Source organism: Panthera tigris, chromosome A1 (genome assembly GCF_018350195.1).
Source record: "Panthera tigris isolate Pti1 chromosome A1, P.tigris_Pti1_mat1.1, whole genome shotgun sequence".
Taxonomy (NCBI): Eukaryota; Metazoa; Chordata; class Mammalia; order Carnivora; family Felidae; genus Panthera; species Panthera tigris.
The window spans coordinates 72,685,644-72,711,402 of NC_056660.1; the positions used below are offsets into that span (position 1 = coordinate 72,685,644).

At 41.0% G+C, this 25,759-nt stretch overlaps 1 protein-coding gene across 6 annotated transcripts in view; it reads left to right on the forward strand.

The window, feature by feature from the left end:
* TPP2 (tripeptidyl peptidase 2) overlaps positions 1-25,759 on the forward strand; it is a 67,667-nt gene that overhangs the window by 40,464 nt on the left and 1,444 nt on the right. The window contains exons 16-30 of one of the 6 annotated variants that reach the window (XM_042979820.1): positions 90-196; positions 2,158-2,312; positions 3,423-3,539; positions 3,781-3,881; positions 4,499-4,595; positions 5,638-5,775; positions 7,082-7,326; positions 7,583-7,661; positions 9,828-9,866; positions 15,319-15,470; positions 16,567-16,663; positions 17,702-17,832; positions 22,063-22,270; positions 22,364-22,435; positions 24,017-24,136. In XM_042979820.1, coding sequence (XP_042835754.1) covers positions 90-196; positions 2,158-2,312; positions 3,423-3,539; positions 3,781-3,881; positions 4,499-4,595; positions 5,638-5,775; positions 7,082-7,326; positions 7,583-7,661; positions 9,828-9,866; positions 15,319-15,470; positions 16,567-16,663; positions 17,702-17,832; positions 22,063-22,270; positions 22,364-22,435; positions 24,017-24,136 — 1,858 coding nt within the window. Of the gene's footprint in view, positions 1-89; positions 197-2,157; positions 2,313-3,422; positions 3,540-3,780; positions 3,882-4,498; positions 4,596-5,637; positions 5,776-7,081; positions 7,327-7,582; positions 7,662-9,807; positions 9,867-11,000; positions 14,590-15,318; positions 15,471-16,566; positions 16,664-17,701; positions 17,844-22,062; positions 22,271-22,363; positions 22,436-24,016; positions 24,137-25,759 lie in introns of those variants that run through there. The other 5 variants (XM_042979824.1, XM_042979822.1, XM_042979833.1 and 2 more) reach the window with 5 other exon arrangements.

The window sequence follows — 25,759 nt, forward strand, 5'->3', positions numbered from 1 at the left end:
TAATGTTAAAATCTAGAGTACCGGTGGGCTTATAATATAAAGACATTTTTGTGACAGTGTCACATTTAGCTGTTTATTTTTATTTTCAGAGTAAACGAATCATCACATTATGATCTAGCCTTGACAGATATACATTTTAAACCTGGTCAAATTCGAAGGCATTTTATTGAGGTTCCTGAGGGTGCAACATGGGCTGGTAAGTAACATTTGAGTCCGTCCTGACCACTTACCTTTATGTACGTTCTATCCTCGCTGGGATTGGACCACAGAAAGTTTGTGTATCTCTTATATGGGCCTTTCTCCTGACAGTACTACCTCTGACACTCTAGATTTGCTGTTAGATTTAAAACATTAATAAGATCTTGTACTATTTTGCATTGATTCATACATCAAATCATCTAGGCTATTTTAAGGTGTTTTAATATTCAAATTTTTAGCTTAGTTTAACATTTTTTATTCTTTTAAGAGACAGAGAGGGACAGAGCACGAGCAGGGGAGGGGCAGAGAGAGAGAGAGAGACATAATCGGAAGGAGTCTCCAGGTTCTGAGCTGTCAGCACAGAGCCCAGCGCGGGGCTTGAACCCACGAACTGTGGGATCATGACCTGAGCCGAAGTCAGACGCTCAACTGACTGAGCCACCCAGGTGCCCCTTTTTAACTTAGTTTAGAATAATACTTTGTCAATTAATGATTAGAGTCAGAGCTGTATTGTTGAGAACTCTGGGCTACCGCCCATATAGGGCCCATGGAATTGTCTAATACTGAACTCTGATAAAATGTACGCTAATAATACTAAAGGAAAATCTATGGTTGATTAGTATTGAATCTGATATCTTTTTAACGGTTAATGCCAGTAATTATAATGCTCTAATTATGATTTGTTCAGGTTGCTATTGAAAACAGGGTTATTTTTATAGGAATTTATTGGATGATCCAGAATGGAAGTAGCTCAGAGCATATAGCAGTCTTAGATCAGCAGTGTGCTGGGGGAGGGCAAGGAAACGGGAAGATGGCGGTCAAGGGTACAGACTTTCACTTACAAGGTGAATAAGTTCAAGGAATCTAATGTCTAGCACAGTAACTGTGGTGAACTGTTCTTTATTATGTATTTGAAATTTGCTAAAAGTCAGGTTTGAAATATTTTCACAACCACAAAACAAATTGGTAAGTGTGTGAAGTGATGGATGTGTTAACTAGCCTTATTTGTGATAGCCATTTTACAATACATGTGTGTATATCAAATCCCCACGGTGTACACCCTAAACTTACACACAATGTCATTTGTCAATAACAAATACACTGCATCTCAGTAAAATGGGGTGGGGGGGGGGGCAAAAAAAAACAACAAAACCCAGAAATGTGCAACAGATGATTCCTATTTCAAGTAATTAGAAATACTATCCTAACACTAGGTTTTGTATTCTTAGCAATTGATTAGGTTCACAGAGCTCTGTGCCCACTTGACCTTGGGAACCAGAGGCTAAACCTTGCTCTAAGTTCCCTGTATTAGAGTGGGTGTTCATTAGATAAGATGCTGATTCTGCCTCACAGGGATTGTGGCTTTGCCTCCAGCTCGGCCTCAGAATAAAGCTAAGCACATGCAGTTCTGACAGTCATACTTTCTAGAAGCAGACGGGAGGGAGAGACTAGGAAAAGTTGTCAGTGAAGTTGAAGAAATAGATACTAATGGCATGGTATCTAATAGATACTAATTTAATAGATACTAATAGATCCTATTTAATAGATACTAATAGGCATGGTAACAAGTAGAGGTTTCCAAAATTAAAATCCTTTATCAGGAATTGATTGGTCCTCAGCTAAAGCAAGTTTCCTCATAGCAACAGAGGGGAGCAGGGTTTTGTGTAATCGTGCCCATCTGTGGACAGCTTGCTGTTCCGCGGTGTTTGGAGTTTGCGGCGTGGCGGCGGCTCATTTTAATGCTGTTCTGTTTCTTTTCCGTAGTCGAGTCTTCTACCCTTTTATCTTTATTCATTCTGTTGATTCTTTGTTTTTGAGAAAATCCGCGCATTTCCTTTGAGCATATTATTTTATTGGCAATATGTCGTTTTCTAAAAAGTTGGCATTATTACAATACTTGTATGTCTTTTTTTAAATCCGATCAGTTTAAAGCTTTGCTTCCCCCCCATCTGACTCTAGAGGTGACTGTGTGTTCGTGCTCTTCTGAGGTGTCGGCCAAGTTTGTTCTCCACGCAGTGCAGCTGGTGAAGCAGAGGGCGTATCGAAGTCATGAATTCTATAAGTTCTGTTCCCTTCCGGAAAAAGGGACACTGACTGAAGCTTTTCCTGTCTTAGTAAGTTTCAATTAATAGTTTGAAATCCTAAAATGATGTATTTTTTTATTTTTGGTATGGGCCAAACCTAAGTATTTGAATTTGGTTTTATAGTTTGTATAGAGCATATTGGGACTGCATATTTTATTGATGCTGAATAAGTAAAGTAGGAAGGTGGGTAGTCTTGGTGGGTTAGTGGAGACCAAGCAGGAGGTAAATATTGTTTGAACTCTTCGATAACTTAGTGAAGAAAAGTGCTGGTCTGCTAGGTTCTGATGCCTTGCGACATGGACCCCGAAGTGGATTGTTTTCCTTGTCACACAGATTACTTCCTCATTTACGTTTTTCTTCATGTTTTCTACTTGTTGCATTATTAATGCCCCGTAGTTAAGAATCCATGAGGCTGTTTTGCTGTAGAGGTGAAGCTGTTGCCGCTTCCCACCCGCAGGGCTGCCGCGTGGCAGGGCCCCTCCTGCGTGGTTTCATTTGTCCTCTGCAGGAGCCGGCGTTCTTTCTCAGATCTGCTTCCATAGTGTTTTCAGTTGTATCATCTTTCCCGGATCTTATGTTTTTGATTACTTTTTCTTGTATGTGTTAGTGTCCTGTGACCCATCTTTAAACTTTCTGACGCACCGAGTACTAGAAAACCTAATTTAAAACTCAGTGCTTCAAATAGTTTTTGCTTTTAATTTTTCTAAGAGAAAGATGTAAATGACCGTAGTTTCATTTTGCTTTGATTGCCAGGCAGCTCTGAGCCTGCAACTCAACTGTGGGTATTGAATAGGCCTTGCAAAGCTGAAATACCCCTCTTATCATTGTTCTTATAACTTTTCCTTTGGCCCTAAGTTTTTATTCCAGTTTGTTTTCATCACTGTTTTATTTCATGTACTCTGAAAAGCTGCCTCAGATCTTTTATGACAAGCACTGTAGGATTCTGAGTAAATAACTGTGTATTTAAATGCCTGTACTCTATCTCTGCAACCATAATTTTCTAACTCCACACGTAGCTGTACAAATAGGAAAAGTTTGAAAGCCAGAATTGCTTTAAAACACCTACTAGTTATATTGTGTACTTTGAAGGAAAGTGAGAGAAGGGAATTACACATCTCTGATTTTCATCTTTCTTCACAGGGTGGGAAAGCAATTGAGTTTTGCATTGCTCGTTGGTGGGCAAGTCTTAGTGATGTCAATATCGATTACACCATTTCCTTCCATGGAATAGTGTGTACTGCTCCTCAGTTAAACATTGTAAGTTCCATGTTTCCATCATTTTTAACGTCACTTATTTGCGTTAGGGAAAAATAATCTCACTGGTTGGATTTAAATGTTAACGCGCAGATTACCTATGGTTCTGGAAATAACGGTAGTCTTTATTCATAGGTGTTTACAAACTTTGCGTTAGACATGTCTATTTTAGGTCCAAATGTTTAAAAATATGGTTTATTATCAACAAAGTTTGAGAATCTAACTTGATAAATATCCTTTGTAGCATGCGTCGGAAGGAATCAATCGTTTTGATGTTCAGTCCTCCTTGAAGTATGAAGATCTGGCTCCCTGCATAACCTTGAAGAGCTGGGTCCAGACACTGCGGTATCTTTAAATGTTTTAGGGCTACAGATGTTGAGCATCGGTGTGGTGGGGAGTGGGGACATCTCTTACACTCTTTGAAAGGAGTCATCTTCTTAAATCATCTGAATGCTGGAAATACAAATGCACTTTCTGACTTTCCAGCCTAGGAATCCTGGCAGCCCTCAAGGAGGCAGCCCTAGCAGTAGCTTCCAGCCTTAAATAACATGGAAGTAAAGCTCTGGGTGTGGCCCCTACAGGACCCAGCCTGTGATGTGTGCGTTGCCATCTGCAGTTTGGACAGGAGGGTGCGAGTCAAAACCTGTCTCCACTTCGACAGTGTTAGCAGTTGCCCCAATATTGGGATCTGGTTACGTGTTGACTATGTGTTGACATTTGAAAATGTTTTTGTAACCTCACAAGATTTAAACTATGTATTGCTGTGGTTCAGTCAGTAGAGAATTCTCTACGTGAATACTATATTAAAATACTATAAAATATACTGAAAATATAATAAAATATACAGAGTTTAGGAATGTTCATTGTCACTTATTGTGACACGCCATAGATTTTGTTGATTATAGTTTCATTGGTCTCAGTAAATGAACTCTTAAATCAGTTACACATTTGTCTAATTACAGACCACTGAGTGCAAAAACAAAACCTTTAGGATCAAGAGATGTTTTGCCAAATAATCGTCAGCTTTATGAGATGATCCTGACCTATAACTTTCATCAAGTAAGTGTTTATATAATGAAGTATAACCTTAAAATGAACTTCTGGGTTTTGTTCATGAATCATAAAGTAAAAAATGGAAGGACAAGGGATTGAGTGTGTGTGTGTGTGCGTGCGTGTGTGTGTGTGTGCGTGTGTGTATGAAAGAGTCAAGTAATTAACTGTGGTTAATTTGGAATTATTCTTTGGAAAGTAATTATTTGTAACGATCTAAGTCCCATTTGGGTCTGAAGTCATAAACTCTAATTTACTGGTAATTTTGCCTTTGAACCTTAGTGTTTGTAATCACTGATAACTGTTCAGTGGTTAGACGTCTCATCAATGCCAGATGCCTTCTGATTATGGCAGATGGCCTGACTGCTTTCTCTGAAGCATACATTAAAACCATGAGAAGTCGGAATAACTCTTGGGTTGAATGACTAGTAAAAGGTAGTTGAAACTAGTGTAAATGTGGGATCTGAGAATTTATGTAGGACCAGTAAGATTTCAGCAGAATGCTTATTGGAATATAATATGAATTTGGTTTTAGTGTTTAGGAGATGATTGATTTCGGTGAATTGTCAAATTTCAGTTTTATCAAGTAATTAGAGGTCCTGAAGGATACATATTGTATTCATTAATGCATACAAATGGCTGGGTTTGTATTTTTAAAAGCTCGTAAAGGAGAAATATTTTCTATTACTGCCAGAATATTGGATGTTCTGCATTTTAAAAATCGGTTACCAAAAGGAAATGTTTTTAATACTTTTTTTTTTATTGTCTATTTATTTTTGAGAGAGCACAGAAGAGGGGCAGAGAGAGAGGGAGACACAGAATCCGAAGCAGGCTCCAGGCTCCGAGCTGTCAGCACAGAGCCCAACGCAGGGCTCGAGCTCAGAGACTGAAATCATGACCTGAGCCGAAGTCGGACGCTTAACCGACTGAGCCATCCAGGCGCCCTGTTTTTAATACTTTTAATGTAAAAATCTCATCAATAACAGTTTTGCAGATCTACATCAGAAATCATGTAAATCATGTCAAGTAATCATTCGTATTTTTTTTGTAGCCCAAAAGTGGGGAAGTAACTCCAAGCTGCCCACTACTTTGTGAACTATTGTATGAATCAGAATTTGACAGCCAACTGTGGATTATATTTGACCAGAACAAAAGACAAATGGGTTCGGGAGATGCCTATCCACATCAGGTATGAAATCAGTAGTGATTTTTAGAATTAACAGAGGCTGTTTCCTGAGATAATGAATCTCTGATTTCTTGTTTCTGGTAATTTTTGTTTTTCTGTTTTGTTTTGTTTTTTTAATCATATAGTTTTGTATTTACTTCTTTGACATACCAGTCGAAGCTCAGTTAGTTGTCTTGTATAAAATAGACTGTGACAACCTCTCAGCCATGTAAAGTCAGCTGATTCAAGTTTTGGGCTAGAGGAGGGCATGGGTGATGCCTGCAGACGCTGGCCAGCGTAGCTTTTTATTTTAAGTATTTCTCCTTCCTTCCCACTGTTTCCACCCATCTGAAGGCTGAAAGCGGATCATCTAAGGTCATATGAACATCTTGAAATGATCCCAGGTCTGAACTTGGTGAAAAGCACTACAGCAGTGTCTTCAGTTTACTAGAACTTTGACGTTCATTTCTTCCTGACATGGCTGTTTACTCAGCACTTACTGTATGCCAAGCACTGTGCTTGGTACAATTGTCTCAAGGGGAAAATATCTTTTATTCAAACAGTTTGTAGAAATTTCATCCGATTAAAATATCATTACCAAGAAATGAGGTATTTCCTGTAACATCTATAATCTTATGCCAGATAATGAAAATAATTTGTGCAGGTTTTTTTCAGTTCACTAGTCAGGAAATGATTTCCTTTTTCTCAAAGCAATCCCAGCCCCCCCGCCTCCTCAGTGCAGACTGGGTTACACGGTGCCATTACTTTATTGTTTACAATCTCCTCGAGAGAAAGTGCTGATGCAGGATATGGCGTTCCACGCTCCTGAACAGGCTGACTGGGTGAAACGTACTCCTCGATCTCTGCTGGCTCCCTGTTCTCCCTGTTTGGGATAAAGAGGCGCAGCGTTCTGGCTGTAAGATAAAGACGACCCGCTGTATACGCACACACGTGCACGTTATTGGTCTTAGATATCATACGGCACCTCAGTTTTGCTAGGTTTGGTGGCATTTTATCCATGTTCTAAAGACTCACAAACTAGAAAATCGTGGCTCTCATCAGCCTTGAGCAGACACTGGTGTAGCTGAGAGAATGGGCATAGCCTGTTGTCGTGGCAAAGTGAGGGCTTGGGAGGCATTCCCACCCGCAGCTCCCTTACCCTTTAGTCTGCACGTGGCCGTGGACGGTTCACATGGTGCTCTCAGCCCTGGTGTGCAGGCAGGTGTGTGCATGCTCTGTGTGTGCTGATTGTTCCTGCTTATTCTCTTACTCTGAGTTCCATTTACTTGGCTAACCCGTACTTTTCCCAATGTTCTTTGTCTTTTTTTAGTATTCTTTGAAACTGGAAAAAGGAGATTATACAATTCGACTACAGATCCGTCATGAGCAGATCAGTGATTTGGAACGTCTTAAAGATCTTCCATTTATTGTTTCTCATAGGTTGTCTAATACCTTGAGCTTAGATATTCATGAAAATCATAGCCTTGCACTTCTAGGAAAGAAGAAATCAAGTAATTTGACATTACCACCCAAATATAATCAACCATTCTTTGTTACTTCCTTACCCGATGACAAGTAAGTGGCAGCGTTGCTTACAGTTAATGTCTGTCCTAAATACTGTACTGCTTTTATGTGAGTTCATTACATTGGGCTAAATTTACGGTATATTGTTGCATACTGTTTTGGACTAAGATGATTTCTCCCTTTGATTTTTGAAATCTGAGCTACGGGAATTATTTCAGATTACAGTTGTTTTGATGGTTTACTCCGATTATCTTTGTGAGACTTTTTCTTTAGTTCCTTTTTTTTCTCTTTTAAACTTTTGTATTAGAATACCTAAAGGGGCAGGACCTGGATGCTACCTTGCAGGATCCTTAACGTTATCAAAGACTGAACTTGGAAAGAAAGCTGTAAGTATCCATTTTTTTTAATACTGAAATTACCTATTCCAAAATTTCCATTTCTTTGAAAGATGGGAATTAATCCCACACTTTAGAATGGGTAAAAGAGAAGATCTCCTTGGGGAGGGGGGGGGAATTGGTAGTTTTTTTCCCAAATTACTGGAAAAGTCAATTAATACTTGATTATATTTTAAAATACTTCGTATTCTTTTTCCTAAGCCTAAGTACTCGGGTTCAGAACTGACCCTACGTTGCATGGCTAATACACTTGAATTTCCTGTGACTCATGTAGGTTAAACTTGGCTTAAGTGAATGGGACGTTTAAAATTAGAACATTTTATATGATCTTAACCGACATAATATTGTGGATCTAGAAATAAGTCAGATCTTCTAGGGTTACTTTGAGAAAACAGAATGATTATTTCTAATGAACAGTATTTTTTTTTCAGTAGTACACACCTTTCTTTCTTGGAATTTTGCGTAATTGTCTAAATAATTACAAGATACTTCTTTTGGCATTGCCTTTATAGTTTCAAAATTATGTTATTAAAGACATGCTTCTGGTTGTTACATTTTAGAGATAAATGTTACAATTTGATAGGTACCTGTTTTAACTTTTCCATCTGTTTTCATTACAAATTTATTATCTATATGGGTCTGTCACCTTCTGTCATCATGTTAGCTCAGTGCCAGTGAAAGTTGTCATTCTTACAGTTTTGCTTTTCTCCCTAGCATTAGTTCTTTTATAGTAGCCTACCACCTGACACTGGAGTCTATAAATGCCGTTACCAAAATGAATAGATCTCATGCATCTTAACAAGTGTACTTAAACTTCTTGCCACTGTTGAACCAAAGGTCACTTATCACTGTCACAGAAGCATAATTCAGGAATTTTGTGCTTTGAAAAACTCGTTTGCCCTGATATTTCTTGAGTCTCATTTCAGTGGATACTGCAGTTGACCCATGAACAACACAGGTTTGAACTGCACGGGTCAAATTCTCTGTGGGTGTTTTGTTTTGTTTTGTTTTGTTTTGTTACTAAATACAGTGCAATCCTGTAGACATATTTTCTCTTCCTTATGATTTTCCCAGTAACATTTTCTTTTCTCTAGCTTACATTAATGTAAGAATATACACAAAATGATATGTTACTTGTTTCTGTTATCATTAAAGCTTCCGGTCAACAGGAGGCTGTTCGTAGTTAAGTTCTGGGGGGGAGTCAGAAGTTATACAAGGGTTTTTGACTCGTGGGGGGGTTGGTGCCCCCAGCCCCCTGTCGTTCAAGGGTCAACTGTACTTTTTTATGTATACACTTAAGTGTCATTTGAAGAGAATCAGTAGTCACTGACATTGGAATTCATAGATGCAGATTTAAGAAGTCCTAGCTCAGTCTTTTCTTGTGGGCCTCGCTTCCTGGACAGCAGGGCTGCTTCCACTGTGGGGCTCCCCAGATGGGGAGACTGGGATGCTCACCCATATAACTCTTCTCAGACATCTGCTTCCTTGGAAAACCATTGTTACTAAAAATGCACTTTTAGCAGTTCAGAGAGATATAGTACTTCCTGGCTACATCCTTTCAGAGGCAGTTGTGAAATTAAATGATCAAAGTGTGGGATTAACTGTATTTACTACTTACGAGGTAATTACTTGAGGGGTCGATGGTTCTGAAAGAGAGCAAAAACCTAAAGGTGCAGAGTTCATATACTCATAGCACATTGTTTATACTCTTACCTCCCTAGTCGCGTTGCTCGCCGGTGTGGTAGTTGGGAAGGTGACTGCTGTTACACTTCTGCCTTTCATGGTCACCTTGAATGAGGATGCCTGGGCGTGTGTGATTGTGATGTCCTTGAAATCAGACTCTGGACCGTCCACTAAATTTAATGTTTTTCAAGAGTGTTTTGATAACTAATGGATTTTGCTGTCCTCAATTTTTTGAATACAGAGTTGAAAAACATTTGCCCTTAGGAGTAACGTATTGGAGTGCGTTTTTATTAAAATGAGAGTGGCAGTGTTGCTTTCTTGAAAAGCCTGCCTTTGTGATCGTAGACCTGACCCTTCTAAGCACTGTGACACATGCAGGTGAGACGTAAACCGGAAGACAATTAGACCGAGGTGGTGTCTCCATCCTGTGTAGACTGTGCATGTTTTCTTACAGAATGTCGTTCTAACTCCCAGGGGCAGTCTGCAGCAAAACGACAAGGAAAATTTAAAAAGGTACTGATTGTCAGTTCTTAAAAAAGATTTCTTAAAGCCTTATTTGCGTATTAAACTTTTTTTCTGTCACTACTGTAATCTTTTTAAAAAAAAATCTGTCCCTTAGTTTCCTTTCTTTAAGTTCTGCGGCGTAGTGCTTTTAGCTTATCAGTGTTGACATACTACTTTCCTGAAGTTTTCTTTCCTGCCATCAGTTGCTGGAAGACCCCTGTTTTATATGTGTGTAGAAAAAAAATTAGTGCTATTCATTTCTTAACTACAGATATGATACCAAATGGTCATATTTGAAATTTGCATATCTAAAATCCTACAGAGAAATGAATGTAATTGTTTTTTGTAGTTATATAAGCCAAAACAATTATTTTTAAAGTCTAAAAACATTCTTAAATTAGATTTGATCATTAAAATATTAAGGTATTTGAAAAAAAAAGTGTATTCCCTGCTCTGGTGTCATCTTAGTTCTGGAAGAACAGACACAGAGCAGTGGGCAGGAGGAATGGAAATACGGACCATTGACCCAAAATTAAAACTTATGCTAAGAGCATGAGCAGGTTTAAGACCATAACTCGTGTGTGACTGATCGACTTCCCTGCAACTTATTAGACAATGTCTGATTGACTGCTGGAGCCAAATTGAACTCAAAAAAGGCAGAATTCAACTTGGGGTGTACTTAGAGAAAAGGATGTAGGTATTCAGTGAGCTCTCTGATGAAGACCTACTGGCCTCAGTCAGCATTTTCATGATTTCTCATGTTCAGGCAGGAAGCATTGCACGGAGAACTTGTATTTTAAGATATAAACAAAAGATAACACTGTTTCTTAATTCATAGTGATGTGAAACGAAATCACCATTTTAGAACAGGTAAAATTCTTTCATTTAAAAAGACTTATGAAATGTATATGTTATTATGCAATGGTAAACACTTTGTCCAAACAAAACGCCCCACTGGGAGTCGTCTTTCCGGATAGAGGACTATCTACTTCACTGTAGACCAGTATTTCTAGCTGAGATCTTGGACCCATCTGTGGGCCATGTACATTCATTTAATGACGTAGCCAGCTTCAAAATGAAAACAGAATAAAGTAAGAAGTGCCGTTCATCAGTCTCCTAAAATGAATTTCTTTTTATCTATAGATTGTTTCTCTTTGGGTCGTCCTGAAAATGGCTTGAGAGCCACTACTTCAAAAAATGAGAAAAAGGTCTTCTAGAAGCCCATTAAAAATAGAAGGTGCTTATCACAGAGGCATAGCTGGGATTTTTTTCTATTGTATATTTTGGTTGCTCTTCTGGGAGTTTTGGTGGATTTTGTTTGGATTCGGTTGTGTAAGGAAACCATTAAATGAGTAAGAAGGTTATTATTACTTGGTTAGGAAAGCTTTATATAAAGGACGTGGCAGCTAGAGTTGCCTCTTCCCATTTCTCCCTGTCTTCAGGGCAAATACGTGTGAAGCTCTTATTTTAAAAAAAATCATTATTACAGTTTTATAGTCCCATTACCAAAAAGATGTATATGTTACTTTATTGCCTGAACAAAATACCAGCTAGCTTTTGGTGCATAGCCCTCAGTGTATAGTTCCTCTGTATTTCAGTGACTTTTGATTTGAAAATCTAGGTTACCTTTTTTAAGCTCATTGTCGTATGAAAGAATATGGTTACTTTCAACAGATGATAAATAGCATTCAAATATGATACTAATTTTAAAATAGCTAGTTTGTGTGAAGGCATTAAAGTTTTGAGTTTAGCCATTAATAATTTAAGAAGAAAATTATAATTTTTGAACCAAAATTTAAATGGCAGTTATGTTGCCCAGAGAATAATTATCGGTTTTGCAGGTCGATTGGACTTTCTAAAGGAAATGGTTCATTTCAGACACTGTCAAAGTACTTGGTGAATAGCTGAAATGGATGTTTTTTTTAAAAAAATTGTTAAGTATCAACTATAGAGAACTTCAGCATTTCTGCTCTGAAGATTCATCTTGCGTACCTTTTTAAAGCATAATCAAGATTTCTCAAGATTTAATGGCACAAAATGATTTCTATTAAACTGACCCTGTACTAAGTCCTTGAGAAGTGAGTTAAAAAAATATTGACAAAAAGAACAAGTGAACATGATAAAACAAAAAATAACTCAATTTTTCTGTTGATTAGGAATTAAAACTGCCATGTTCATAATTTTTAGTAATAAAAAATTACTGTCCCAAAATATTTTATAGGATTTTATTAACACTTAAAATAGCTAATTTGACATATTTAATATTTAATAATTAAAATGCTGATCACAAAAGCTTGATTTCCCCCCACTTCAAGGTCATTCCTCATAAATTCTCCGTCTCGTGCTTTTACTGATAGTTTATGGTTGCCATGGTACCCCATTTCTTCCTATTTATAGATCTTTGTTAGAGTTTGTTGTTAATCGTACATTAAGTTAATGGATTGCTCATTTTAAATTCAATTCTGTTTTCTCTCTTCTGTACTAAAATGTAATAGCAAATGCCTTACCTTTGAGCTTCAGAGGAGGAATTGCCTCACAGCAGAGACTCCTTCCCATCCTGACAGTTGCCCCTGTCCCTAATCAGGCAAGGAGGAGGGGATCTAAGGGAGGCTCACATTAGAGTAGAGTCAACATGGCCAACAAGGTTGCCTCCTGCAGGCAAGTGTCCACATTCTAGTGCAGTGGGTTCCAAAGAGAATAGGACTGTAGTCAGAGGGTCAGCTTCGAGGCTGTCTCTGCCCCTTAACTCTTCAGTGGATTGTCTGTGCTGCACGGATGACACTGAGTGAGTGATCCTTTCCCAGAAGAACCTGATGGTTAATTAGCAACTCAGATTTTGCAGATGCTTGAACTCGGCTTTGCCCGGGCAGTGCCCACTTAGGAAGGCGACCTCAGGAGGAGGGAGGAAGGATGGGTAGCAGGGTCCTGAGGAGCTGGCCCAAGCAGAACCCCTGCTTCTTTTCCCCCGTCTCACTCTGCACACGCGACCTTGGCTTGCCAGTGCTGGCTCCCGGCCTCCAAGCGGGGCCCTGAGATGGCTGCAGGTGGATGTGTGTGGTTCCGTCCTCCCAGTGGTCCTAGCGGGCTTCAGACGGGTCCTGTCGAAGTGTGGCTCCCGTTTGACGTCGGAATGCTGTCAGAACTGCAGCAGTAGTTGCTTATAAAATTTAATTGTGAGAATTGCTAACGTGGGGATATCCGTGTTGTATTTACACCTGAAAATCCTATTTGGGGGAACGTGGGGGCTTGCAATACTATTTTCTTTGACTTAACCCGTGTAAAGTTTTTTTCTGAGATTCCTGTGATTAGGGGAGTAAAAGTCTTCTTGATAACATAATTTTTTCAGTTTTAGAAACTTTGTTAATTAAAACAAAAGGTTTGAATTTAGCAGCGTTTTTAATATAAACCTGAAGATAGAGTTGGAGAAGTTGACCTAATAAATAATGACTTAATTAAGGGCACCTGGTTATTGTGCCAGAAACAGATTAGCCAGCGTAATATGGGGTTTGATTTCCCAGATAATGCATTAGTTTCCACCAATAAAGACTTCTGTGCTTTCATAGAATAGAGGGAAATAGATGTAATTAGAATTCCATTTCTCTGCTCTCTTGTAAGCGAAGCTTCTCAAACCATCTGTGCCTGTTTACTTCCCACTCTGTCTGCATCTCTCCCAGGCAGCCCTTATCCCCCGCTGTCCATGGAAACAGCTACTCTCTTGTCATCTCTTGCCGTGGTAGCAGCCACTGCTGCCGTTTGGTTCTTCGGGATTCTGTGGCAGGCCCCGCCCCAGCTACAGGCCCTGGTTGACCACTCCTCTCTGCCCACTTGTCCTCACAGCCCCTCTGGGGCCCGTCTCCCTCACTCCCAAGCATCTTTGAAACCGTAGAATGCTTTGGATCAAGGCCTGGGCTTCCTCTTCCCCTCCCTCAGCCCTGCTCAGTCTTATTTGTCCCCAACTTGCAACCCCATCAACACCACTGTCAATTCTGCATCATGGATTTCTAATCCGTCCACTTCTTCCTCTTCTACAGCCTCTTCTTCACATCAGGGCGGTGCTGGGAATTCTAGCTTTGCTCCCTAACTTGTCTCCCTCCTTCTTGACTTCGGCCATCTATCATCCATTCTCCAAATAGTATGAAGAGCTATTAAAAACAAACCAACATTTTTCACATGTGTAGGATCCAAAGTCATTAAATAAAGAGCAGAAAGAAGTCTTTAATCATGCCACTGCCTTGCCTACAACTGTCCTGTAGGCTTCCTCTTGCATTTAGAATAAAATCTGTATTTTTGTGCCATATTCCATCAGCCCCACTTACTATGGTTGCTGCCCATTTGCTCTTGCCGTGTCCACAAGCTCGGGTTTTTATACGTCCTCCTCTTCTGTCTTCAGACTCTTCTCCCTCTCCTCGTTTGGGTCGGTTAGGTTCATTGAGGCTCTTCCATTTAGGTCATGTGGGTTCACTTAGACAGGGTAGTCCCTGTTCCAGCACCACTGTGTCTGTGCTGTTCCCCCACCGTACTGAGCAGCTGCTCTCTGTCCCTGCATTCTGTTTCATTTTCTTCCTATCGTGTGGGATTAGCCGAAACTATTCATTACTTGTATGTGTCTGTCTTGCCCCACTGGGATGTGTTCCCCAAGGGCAAGGAAGGGCCTTGTCTGCTTTGTTCTTCACCTTGTAGAGCCTCACAGGGCCTCAATAAGTCCTGTCGATTGAATGAAAAAAGAAAATTTTTCTTTAAATTTTCTTAGAAAAGAGGGTCTTTTTTAAAATTCTAAGTTATTTCCTTCCCTTCTCAGGTATAAGATGTGAAAGGTCAGTAGACTTTCATAATTAGTACTTTTTGTAATTAGTCTCTTAGGTAAAACTAAGACTACAAAAACACTCAAATGGAGGAAAGTTTGTTCTTGCCTCTTTTATTTTTTTAAAGATTTTTAAGTAATCTGTGCACCCAGCATGGGGCTCGAACTCACAACCCCAAGATCAAGAGTTGCATGCTCCACAGACTGAACCAGCCAAGTGTCCTTTACCTCCTTTATTTTAGAGGAGATTTAGAAGCAACAGTACTTTAAAGTTTGAGAGAAAATTCCTTTGGTCACAGATTGGATTTTGTTTTTGAGTTTTTTTGAGGGAGAGAGAGAGCGCAAGTGGGGAAAGGGCGGGGGGTGGGGGAGAGAATCCCAAGCAGGCTCCACATTGCGCACAGAGCCCAACGTGGGGTGCAGTCCCACAAACCGTGAGATCATGACCTAAGCCGAAACCAAGAGTCGTGATGCTTAAACCAACTGAGCCACCCAGGAGCCCCACAGATTGGAAATATTTATGTATTGTGGCCCTTAGGATCTGGAATATAATGTAGTACAACTCAGTGCAGCCTGTGTTACGTGATATTCAGGTATTGAAGATGATTGTAATTATGTAAAATGAAGCATGTTAATCTGAGACTCTTTCCACATTCATAGGATGTGATCCCTGTTCATTACTACCTAATATCTCCGCCAACAAAGACTAAGAATGGCGGCAAAGATAAAGAAAAAGAGTCAGAAAAAGAGAAAGACTTGAAAGAAGAGTTTACTGAAGCATTACGAGATCTTAAAATTCAGTGGATGACAAAGTAAGTTTTTAATGGATTTTGATCCTCTGTTTACTTATTTTTCCGGTTACGACAGTGTCACGTACAGGTTCATAGGCCATATTCAGGAATGTTAACAGTGGGTGGAAGGGTTAGACGTGCTTTTATTTTAATCACTTAATTTTGATTTGCTCTCAGAAGAGAATTTTATTAGGATGTGTGAAGAAAATAAAAATCACTTTTTTGCCTACTCTCCAGGGGTGGTCGTTGTCCTATCATTATTTTCTCCGTATTTACACATGTAGCAGTATGAATGATGTTGTGTTCCAGTGACTGTTTGATGATGAGCATTTCTTGGGTCATTTGATAGTCCTTTAAAATACCATTTTTAATGACCACATAGGAGGTGGTCCTGTTGATGAAATGTAACCGACTTAAATACTCTATTTGGCATGTACATTTATAGCTTTTCTCCATAATGCTGTGCCGGACATTTTTATACATACAGTGTTTTAAAATAATCCATTAAGGGCATCTGGGTGTCTCAGTCAGTTAAGCGTCCAACTTCAGCTCAGGTCATGATCTCATAGTTCATGGGATTGAGCCCCAGGTTGGGCTGTGCGCTGACAGCATGGAGCCGGCTTAGGATTACTCTCTCACCGTCTCTCTCTCCCTCTCTGCCCTTCCCCGAAATCAAGAGTCAGACACTTAACCCACTGAGCCACCCAGGTGACCCTGGATCATTCTTAAAGATCATAGGTCATAGGTGCAGAGCCCTATTCCCCAAGGTGTCTCCTCTGTCAGCGCAATTGTGATGTGGAGCTCCAACTCACAACTGCAAGATCATGACCTGAGCCAGAATCAAGAATGGGACGCTTAATTAACTGAGCCACCCAGGCACCCCTCTTATTGAACTCTTAATTGAAATAATTTTCAATTTGATTTGCTTCTCTGGGGTTTTTTATATTTGTTTTTTATTTATACTCCCGGCAAATAATGATAATCCTTGTCAGTGATTACATTTCAGATTGATGCCTTTCTTATGTTATGGATTGGGACTTCAAATAATGTTAAATAATAGGGAAGACGAATTGTTTTCTTTTTAAAAGAAATGTTTCTCTCTTTCTTCTATACATAGGCTGGATTCTAGTGACATTTATAATGAATTGAAAGAAACATATCCTAATTATCTTCCTCTGTACGTTGCAAGACTTCATCAGTTGGATGCTGAAAAGGTTGGACGTGTTCAATCTTAATAGGAGTATTTTATTTTATTTGTAACATGAGATACAGTTCGTATGTTTAGTGAAAATGCAGTTTTGTATTTGTTTTGTGCTTCTGCCAAATGAAAACATGTTTCCTCAAATTGAATGTTGTATTGACTATTTTCATGAAGGTAATTACAGAACGTACTCATTCCTGTGAGGTCAGCCTAAGACTCCCGCTCACAGTTTTCATCAGTGGGAGGAAGAGTAGATAAAGAAATCCTAAGGATCACTTTTCTGACATTCACCTCAGGAGCAGTGGTCCTGGCCTGCTGCAGATCTAAACACCGTCAGCAAAAGAATTCCTGCTTTTCATGAACTTTGCTCATTTTTAAAATTGGCCATAGTTCCAAGCTATCTTAACACGGACCAGCTCTCGCTGGTAATGATGGCCGGTAGGAAGGTGCTCGTGGCCAATCAGAAATTGTCAAGGGTGCAGAGTGAACTTGAAGGTGTTGAAGGGAGACCTCTGAGACTAGCAAAAGAGGAGAAGACTGCTGAGAGCACCTGGAGCACCATGGCAACCGTATAGTTAGACTGTTGGGTGCATTCTCGTTTATTCTCACCTTCATGGTTTTAGCAATAAGTTAGGAAGAATTTGTTCATCAGCCGTTTGTTCTTTTTGGGTTTGTTTTGTTTTGTTTTACTTCTCTTTCCGTGTGGTGTGCGGCTGGAGTAACAAAGCAGGTCATGTTTCTAAGAGGCCCAGAAAAGGAGTTGCCTGGGTAGAAAGCTGTTTACATTTCTATGACCACCTTTTACCTCCCTTATTTGCACCGTTTAACATCAGTGGGGAATGTGAATGAGGTCTTTTCTAGAGATGCTGACACTGCAGCCCCCACACTATGAGGCAGCACACACCCCCCCCCCGCCCCCACCACTGCCAGCAGAGGGCTCGACCCCTGACTCTGGAACCCCCACCCTTGCGTTTGAGACGGAAGCGAAGGGACTTGGATGGACTCGCTGACACCATTTCTTTTCTGATTTCTTCTTTTTCTTCCTCCCTAGGAACGAATGAAAAGACTTAATGAAATTGTTGAGGCTGCAAATGCTGTCATTTCTCACATAGACCAGACGGCCCTCGCAGTTTATATTGCGATGAAGACTGACCCCAGGCCCGATGCAGCTACTATAAAAAAGTACCTAACCAGTAAATAATCTTTCTTGCATCTCATTTCTTAGTTACTTTTTAAAATTATGGACAATATTCTTTTCTGAGAATTGTTGTGTCCCTAGAATTATCAGTATTTGAATATCCACCCGTAGATAGTTTGTAAGAATCCTTTCCAGTTGTTGCAGATTTAAGCAAAAGAAAAGGACTTTGCCTTCTCTACCTTTTGGTGCTGCTGGTCTGGAGAGATTTGAGTAGCTGTGACCTAGCGGTCCTCCCATTTGGGAATCAGTGTGAATGTGACATGTGCAGAGGCAAACACCTAACACCCTGCAAAATCAGTTTCTAAACTGCTTATTGACCAATAGCGTGAAAAGCCCAGGTTTATGTAATGCCTGGTAACCCAAATAGAAATAAAGTTAGATTGAAACCATCATAGCCACTTGAGTTAGGAACCGGCTTTAGAGTATTCTGTGCGGTAAAGGGAAAGGGAGGTTTAGCTTTAATAAAACCCAGTGCGAGGCACCGCTCTGTGGTGGGTGAGCATGTGGCCCCCATGTGTTGTGTGAGGGTCCCTCAGCCTCACCTCTGCCTTCCCTGAACTCTCTTGTACCACTTTCCTCTCTGTCACTTTGGTTCATGTTCACCCGAGGGTCATTACCTGCAAGGGGAGAAACACTGCCTCCTCTTACAGCTGTTGTAACGAATGAACCAGAAGTGTTGAGTCCGCCCAGGAAGTGCTGCGATTCTTCTTCAGGATTCCGTCTGCTAGGCAGAATCCTTCTTTCTACATGAAGTTCCTGATTCTGAACTGCCGGAACTCTTGGCATTACGCTACGTTCTAAATTGCTAGAACTGTTGGCAGTACTAATGCTGTAGCTCTTACAAATGTTACAGTTTTTAAGCAGAATAAGATTTATTCAGGTTAGGTTGTTGGCGTTGTGCGCACCCTTTCCCACCTTCTAAGGGAACAGTCTCAAAGGGTGCTGTTTTGTCCATTTCTGAAGTGCCAGGTATGTACAGGGAAATCTTTGGGGTATGTTAAATACGTGACCTCATTTAAACTTAATCTTCTAAAAGACATACCAAGTAGGAGTGTTTTTACCCTGTATCTGCAGAAGAGCAGACAGGCTCAGAGACTGCGTGGCCAGCCTCGGGTGCCGGAGCCGGAAGTGGGAGAGCCGATCACACCTGCTCTGCCCTGGCCTGGGCCCCTTCATGTCTTGATAAGCAGCCCCTTGCATTCCCGCTCGTCGTGAGAAGATTCCCACGCCACTGACCTTTGTCTCTTGGCCCGACCCCTCCCCTCCATCTCCTTCGTAACTGCTGTCTGCTGACAAGCCCCTTTCTCCTGGTCCTCAGGCATCCATATCTCAGCCCACAGCCATATCCCAATGTCTTCTGTCTCCCGTGGGGCCCCTGGCTTCTCGCTGGAGTAGTCTACACTGCACCCTACTACCTGAATTCCACTCCGTGTTAACCCTCTTTCAGGAGTCGTCTGGGCTTGATCACCTGTGAGAAGCTCGTTGCCAGAGACAGTGGCCCCTTTGAGGCTGCCTTGACCTCACTGCGGTATCTGTTATCAGCTGCCCCCATCCTTCCTAGCATCTGTTGTTTCTTAGTTTGGGAAAATAGTATCTCTTCAGATTCGTGTGTGTAGGAAATAACATGCGTGGGCTCGTTTTGAAATTTCAGTAAATATTAAGGTCCGTTTATCCCTGCTCATACTTTGGCCTGTCTTTCCTAAATCTTCCTGTCCATGAAGGAAGCTCTTAATTCGCGGTTAAAGTGAGCTCACAAGACCCAGAGTAGTTGTGTTTTCAATCTTGTTAGTCCCTTTTTTCTCACAGTTTTTATCTCAGGTGCTGACTCCAGTGACTGTCAAAAAGTAACAGTCTGATAGGATCCTGGCTTTAAAGATTGTAGCTGTAGTGACTTTCACACCTGCTGGGATAAAACTAGAAAGGAGGTGTCAGATGTGAAAATTAAGAGAAGCTGGTTAGTCTTTAGCAACCTTAGATCGGTTTGTCCACGCTTATAATTAAGGTATTTGCTGTGGCCCTTGCTTTGGCCAAACCACGATGGGCTCAGACACGCCACGCTGAGCAGAGGGCCTCGTCCAGGCCTGGGGCTCCTTGTTCTGGGGCGAGGACCTCAGGAGCGGGCCGCATTTCTTCCATTTCTTGTAGCAGCAGCCGGCGAGCAGGAGCAGCAGCCCAGCATTCATTTCTCATTTCCATGCAAAACTGCTTTTACTGCGGTCACTCATGAGTCAGAAATTGCGATAGCCATTTTGTGATCTTAAAAATGATATGAGCTTTTCGCAGGTGATCCGGTATCAAGTTTCAGTTAAACTTAATTTATTTAGGCCATTAAAGTATTTGATTGAAGCTCTTCCTAAAATATGGCTATCGCCACTTTGATCGGTACCTAACTAGATTTGATTCAAAGATGTTTGTGGAGCAAACACTGCAGTAAAGCACCACTGAGAGGAATGTGAAAAAATGAGCAGGACGCTCTTAGAAAGCGTGCGCTCTGATACAGAAGATGCAGTTGCTAGGTGGGGTAAGATTGACAGTTACAATGAATACTTTAAAGTGTGAAAGCCCATTGGAAGCAGAGCTGACTTCCTTTTTAGTGGAGAAAGCCTCGTGGATGAAAGTACGTAGTCAGTACTAAATTAGATGAGGGTGGGAAATGAATATTCTAGATATGTGGGATTCAGGTTACTGGATCAGAGAACACTGAAATAGGGGTCTTGTGGGTAACTTAATCCAGGCCTGGCAAGTACAGCACACCTGTGCCACCCCTGAAATTCTGCCTCCTTCCAGCCCTTCCTGGGGCAGCTGGGTCCAGCCAGGACTGCCGTGAACGATCAAACTTGCCTTGCCGATCCACTTCTGTTCCAAGGCCCCCTTTCTCCGGCACAAGACGGGGACAGTGATTGTGTCCCACTCCTCGGCTGCTGTAAAAGCATAAATGCGGTGCTGGTGGTAAGACATTTCAGACGGCGGCTGGTCGGGCACCCGGTAGAGGAGAAGCTGCGTCCGTGCCCTACAGCTCCCAGATCTTTTTGTTCCTGAGCCCAGAGTAACCAAGCAGTTCCCAGGCCCATTTCCACAGAGAGAGTGAAAGTTGGTTCTTTTAAGCTTTGGAACTCTTGGCTGAGTTCCAAAGTCTTAGGCACCTTTTTTGGCAAAGTTTTATAATACTTTGCAGATGTATTAAGGAGGGTGACTTTGTTGGGTTGTAACAGGTTGTTTTGGCTTCTTATTTTAATTGCCTTTCACGCTATAATTCCTGTTGATTTTAGAGCGCCTGCAGATTTCATATGTTGCACATTCCACTCCGGGTCCTTCAGAATCATTCTCACTCTTACACAGTTTGTTCACCAGTGTCTGAGTGCCTCGGAGACACGCACCCAGCGCTTGTAGTCCTCATTGCCCTCACATGTGCGGGACATGAATTGGACAAAATGCCCAGATCAGCAAGTATCCTAAAGACTCACACTGTCCCCTGGAGTGTAGGTTGTTACTGTATTTCATTCAGCGATGATTTATTGAGTTTCTGGTCTTTGCCAAGCATTGTCTGGGCACTTGAAATACATCAGAAGGACATGGCTCCCGCCCTGAAGCAGGACCATGTTACCATCGCGACTAAGAGCAGGCTGTCCAGAAGTAGCTTCAGGTTCTGCGTCTGTTACTGCCTAACTGTAGGACCTTGAACAGATCTCTGTGCCTCAGCTTCCTCCTTGGCAAAATGGGGATGATTACTAACTAGTATCTTACTCATAGAATTATTCTGACTGCAGATGAGTTCTGTATATAAAAGTGCACGTCCAGGGTAAGCGTCATACAGTGTTTGCTCTGTTTATAAATGAAAGTCTACTTCTGAAAGAACTTGTGTGTCTGTACATAAATCTGTAATGATTGCTATTTATAAGAAATCTATAAAAGAGTTCCTTAGCTGACAGAACTTAGAACTGAACTGTCCTTCATTTCTGTTGGTTTATGGCCTCTGTTTCAGCCAGATACAGCTGTCGTGACTCAATCTGTATGTGTAATGCAGTGGCTCATTTGATGTTTGTTAGAAATAAGGACTTTTATTTGATGGATAATGCAGATGTAAATACACAGCTGTACAATATCTCTGCGTTGTAAATCTGAGGCAGAGAACGCATGAATTCAGTTTCAGATAAGTCTGTACTTTTAAAAAATGATTTACTGATCTGTGAGTTATTTTTTGGTTTGGAACACAGTGATATGGACAAACAAAAATCTACCCTCGTGGATGCCCTTTGTAGAAAAGGATGTGCCCTAGCTGACCACCTGCTTCACGCACAAGATCAAGATGGGGCCGTTTCAGGTGATACGGAAGGAAGAGAGGAGGAAGGAGAGAGCACTCTGGATTCTCTGACGGAAACTTTTTGGGAAACTACAAAATGGACTGATCTTTTTGACAATAAGGTAACCTGTCTGCCTCTTGTTTGGGCGCAGTTCTTGGGGGTTGCTTCACAAACCTTTCTTGGGCCCCATTGCCTCCTCTTTGCCGTTCCCCAGCTGCCTGGCCAGAAGAGGAAGACAATACATGGAATGTGGCTAAGCTGGGCTCTGAAGAAGACTCTGTGTTTAGTGAGACCTCATTTGTCTTGCCTGTTTTAAACCGTTCTACCATTCTCTTCTCTGTCTGCATAGCAGCCTTTTGGTGAAGGCAGTTACTTACAAAGCTAGAATTAAGAGCATCTCGAGGTCGTGTTTGTGCCTTCCTGCATCTGTCTATGTGCTGATTTGTCGGGGGTGGAGGGGGGTTGCTGGTTACTTTACATGTCATTTTTCTCAAAACCTCTTTGACTTTTAAATAATTATCACCTGGATTTATAGCTCATCAACTTTAAAATCCAGTTCAAAAAAAGTCACATTGATGAACTTTTTGGATGTGGGTTATAAAAACATTTTAAATCTCTTTTAGCTCTCTACTAGAATTCTCACGGTAGGGATTATATAACTCCCAAGTTGCTGTCAGTCTTCCTTTCTTCTGGAGATAAAAATAAACTAAATGAAATCAGTGGAAATCTCCTGACCCAGCACAAGCCCTTGTTTGTGTTTTACTAGACAGATGCTTGTTTTCTAGATTCACTGTGATCATTTGTAGTACAGACCTCTGAGATAGGAGAAAAGTTTTCACCACAGCACAGTCGTGCTCCTGCCGTGGAAACGGAGTCCTAGGCAGGAAACTGCAGGAGCCAGTGTCACAGCAGAGCTTGAGAATTTGGATCTGAAATCAGGCCCTGGAGTGCAAATCCCACTTCTTCCATTTTTATCTGTATGACCCTCGGCAAGTTTCTGAAACCTGCTGAATGAGTACTCAGTACACGGAAGGGCCTCCGTGATACTTGCTCTTATTCTGAACACACACCTGTTGCACGTCTGCTCCCCACCCAGTGCTGTGCTTGCTGCTGGGAAAAGATAAGAGCCTGGTGGATAAAAACTTGACGAGCCCCGTAATAAAACCATTACGAATAATCCCGTATCTCCGTATCTGCCGCAATACTGCTGTATCAGGGGCCAGGCACTGTATTACCTGTCTGTTTAGCACCTTTGTTACAGTTGAACACCTTGCTTGGCTCTAGAACACAAATAAATGTGATAGGATTGCTTTCTTTGAGGTGATTCTCCATATTCTGAAGGTGGAGACCAAAAACGTAAATAAATGGTTACAGGTATATTTGACAGATGCAGTAATTAAAGGCACCAACGTATACACAAGGAATTGACAGCGTAAGAACGTGTTTGTATAATAGAACACTTTTCTTTTTTTTTTTTTTTTTTTTTTTTTTTTTTTTTTTTTTTACTTTTATCCCCTTTTGCAGTTTTGGTAATTTATAACGAGGTTTTCATAGTTCTGTACTTCCCTCCTTACTCGCGTTTTTGTGATCACTTCTGTCAGCTCCCCTTTGCATAAAGAGATGTTTTGGTATGGATGCCAAGAACTAGTGATTCATCAGAGCTTCATTTTTTTCCCCAACACAAGTTACCTGTTTTGTGGCATATTTAACTTTTATTCTTTCAAAACATTTTTGAAATTTGCTTGATGGAAAATGTTCATTTTAAAAGCTACACTTCTGTTAAGGCCTTCATCTTTTCCTTATTGAAGCTCTAAGCCATACAGTGTAAATATTTCATAGATAAGCTTTATCTTGTTTTACCTTATAGGTTTTAACATTTGCATACAAGCATGCATTAGTAAATAAAATGTATGGGAGAGGCCTTAAATTTGCAACTAAACTTGTGGAAGAAAAACCAACAAAAGAAAACTGGAAAAATTGTATTCAAGTAAGTGATATAAAATCGTCACTGTTAAGTGTCCCCTCCATATTGCATAGTGACAAGATAGAGCCTTATGGTAGTGATTTAGCGATACTGACTTTATCATGACAGATTGCTACTCCAATTAATGTAATGCGAACTATAAAATGAAAGCATGAGAGACCGCCAATAAGCTATTTACATTTTTTAAACTTTTCTTATTAAATTTTAATTTTTTTTAAATGTTTATTCATTTTTGAGAGACAGAACGTGAGCAGGGGAAGGGCAGAGAGAGAAGGAGACATAGAATCTGAAGCAGGCTTCAGGCTCTGAGTTGTCAGCACAGAGCCTGATGGGGGGCTCAAACTCCCAGACCTCGAGATCATGACCTGAGCTGAAGTTGAATGCTTACCTGACTGAGCCACCCAGGGGCCCCATTATTATTAAATTTTTAAAACTCCTGTCCAGAAAGGACAGAAGGGCTGTACTTAGCCTCAGATGTTTACAACGTAGGCAAAGTGCATTATGAATTTTAGATGTATAGTCAGAAGACAGTTTTCTTTATGAAGAAAACAAACAGAATTGCTTTTCAATACATGTTGGCTCAGTTCTAAAATGGTTGAATTTTTAGAGTTTATATTTCAATATTCTTCATTTGAAGTGATAGGCCATTTTGTGATTTTACCACATTCTGTATTATATGCAGAGAAATTATGTGGTTGATACTAGAAACAGGAGGTAAGAAATGCTGTTCTTTCTGTACAAGTTAATTGTCAAGTATAAAGTTTACTGAATTCCAGAGAAATCACTGTAGCCTCATCCTGTCTCTGGGCTGGTTTGTTCCTGAAGGATATTATGGGGTTGGGCAGCTTGGTCATGCCAAATGTGGCCAAGACTCTGGTCTCCGTACCCAAGGTATTCTTTGAATGTAAAACTAATCAGTAGGTTCCTAGGGAAATTTTTTATAATTAGAGGAAACTACAGGTTATCTTTACTCTTAGACCTTTTCTGGCATACCTTCACCAGTCCAAATTGTGAGACATTTTAACTCAGTTCTTCAGATGTTTGAATAGGTTAAGAGAAATCTTTCTGCAATTCACCATAAGGTGTGTAGTGTGATTCTTATCACATCAACTATAATCTGTGAGCTCTCACATCCGTAAAGCCCGTGACTCACCCAGACATTGACACCAGGGGGTGTTTCATAATTTGTGTCCCCTGCACTCTGTTCCTGTACTGCCTGCCCTCCACACTGCTGCTGGGAAAGATGGCTTTTGACACCTCCTGGTGAAGCCCCGGGCGCATGTAGGATAAAATCCAAACTCCTCCCCGTGGCCCATAAGGCCCATGTGATGTGGCTCCTGCCTTCCTCCCCCAGCCACATCTCATCACACTTCCCTGGAATGGCTCTGCTCCCATCTCGAGAGCCGCCTCTGCCTGGCCGAAGCAGCCTCAGCCCTTCCCACCGTGGGACCCAGCTCGTCCAGCTGTGTGGAGAGCTCTTTCCCCGACTGGCAGAGTAGGTCTCTTCTTCAGGTTTCCTCTTAAATGTCATCTCCCCGGAGATCCCACTTGTGACCATCTCACTTCCCAGCCCCTCTGTTATGTCACCATTGTATACCTGACATGTACATCTTAATTATGGACTCG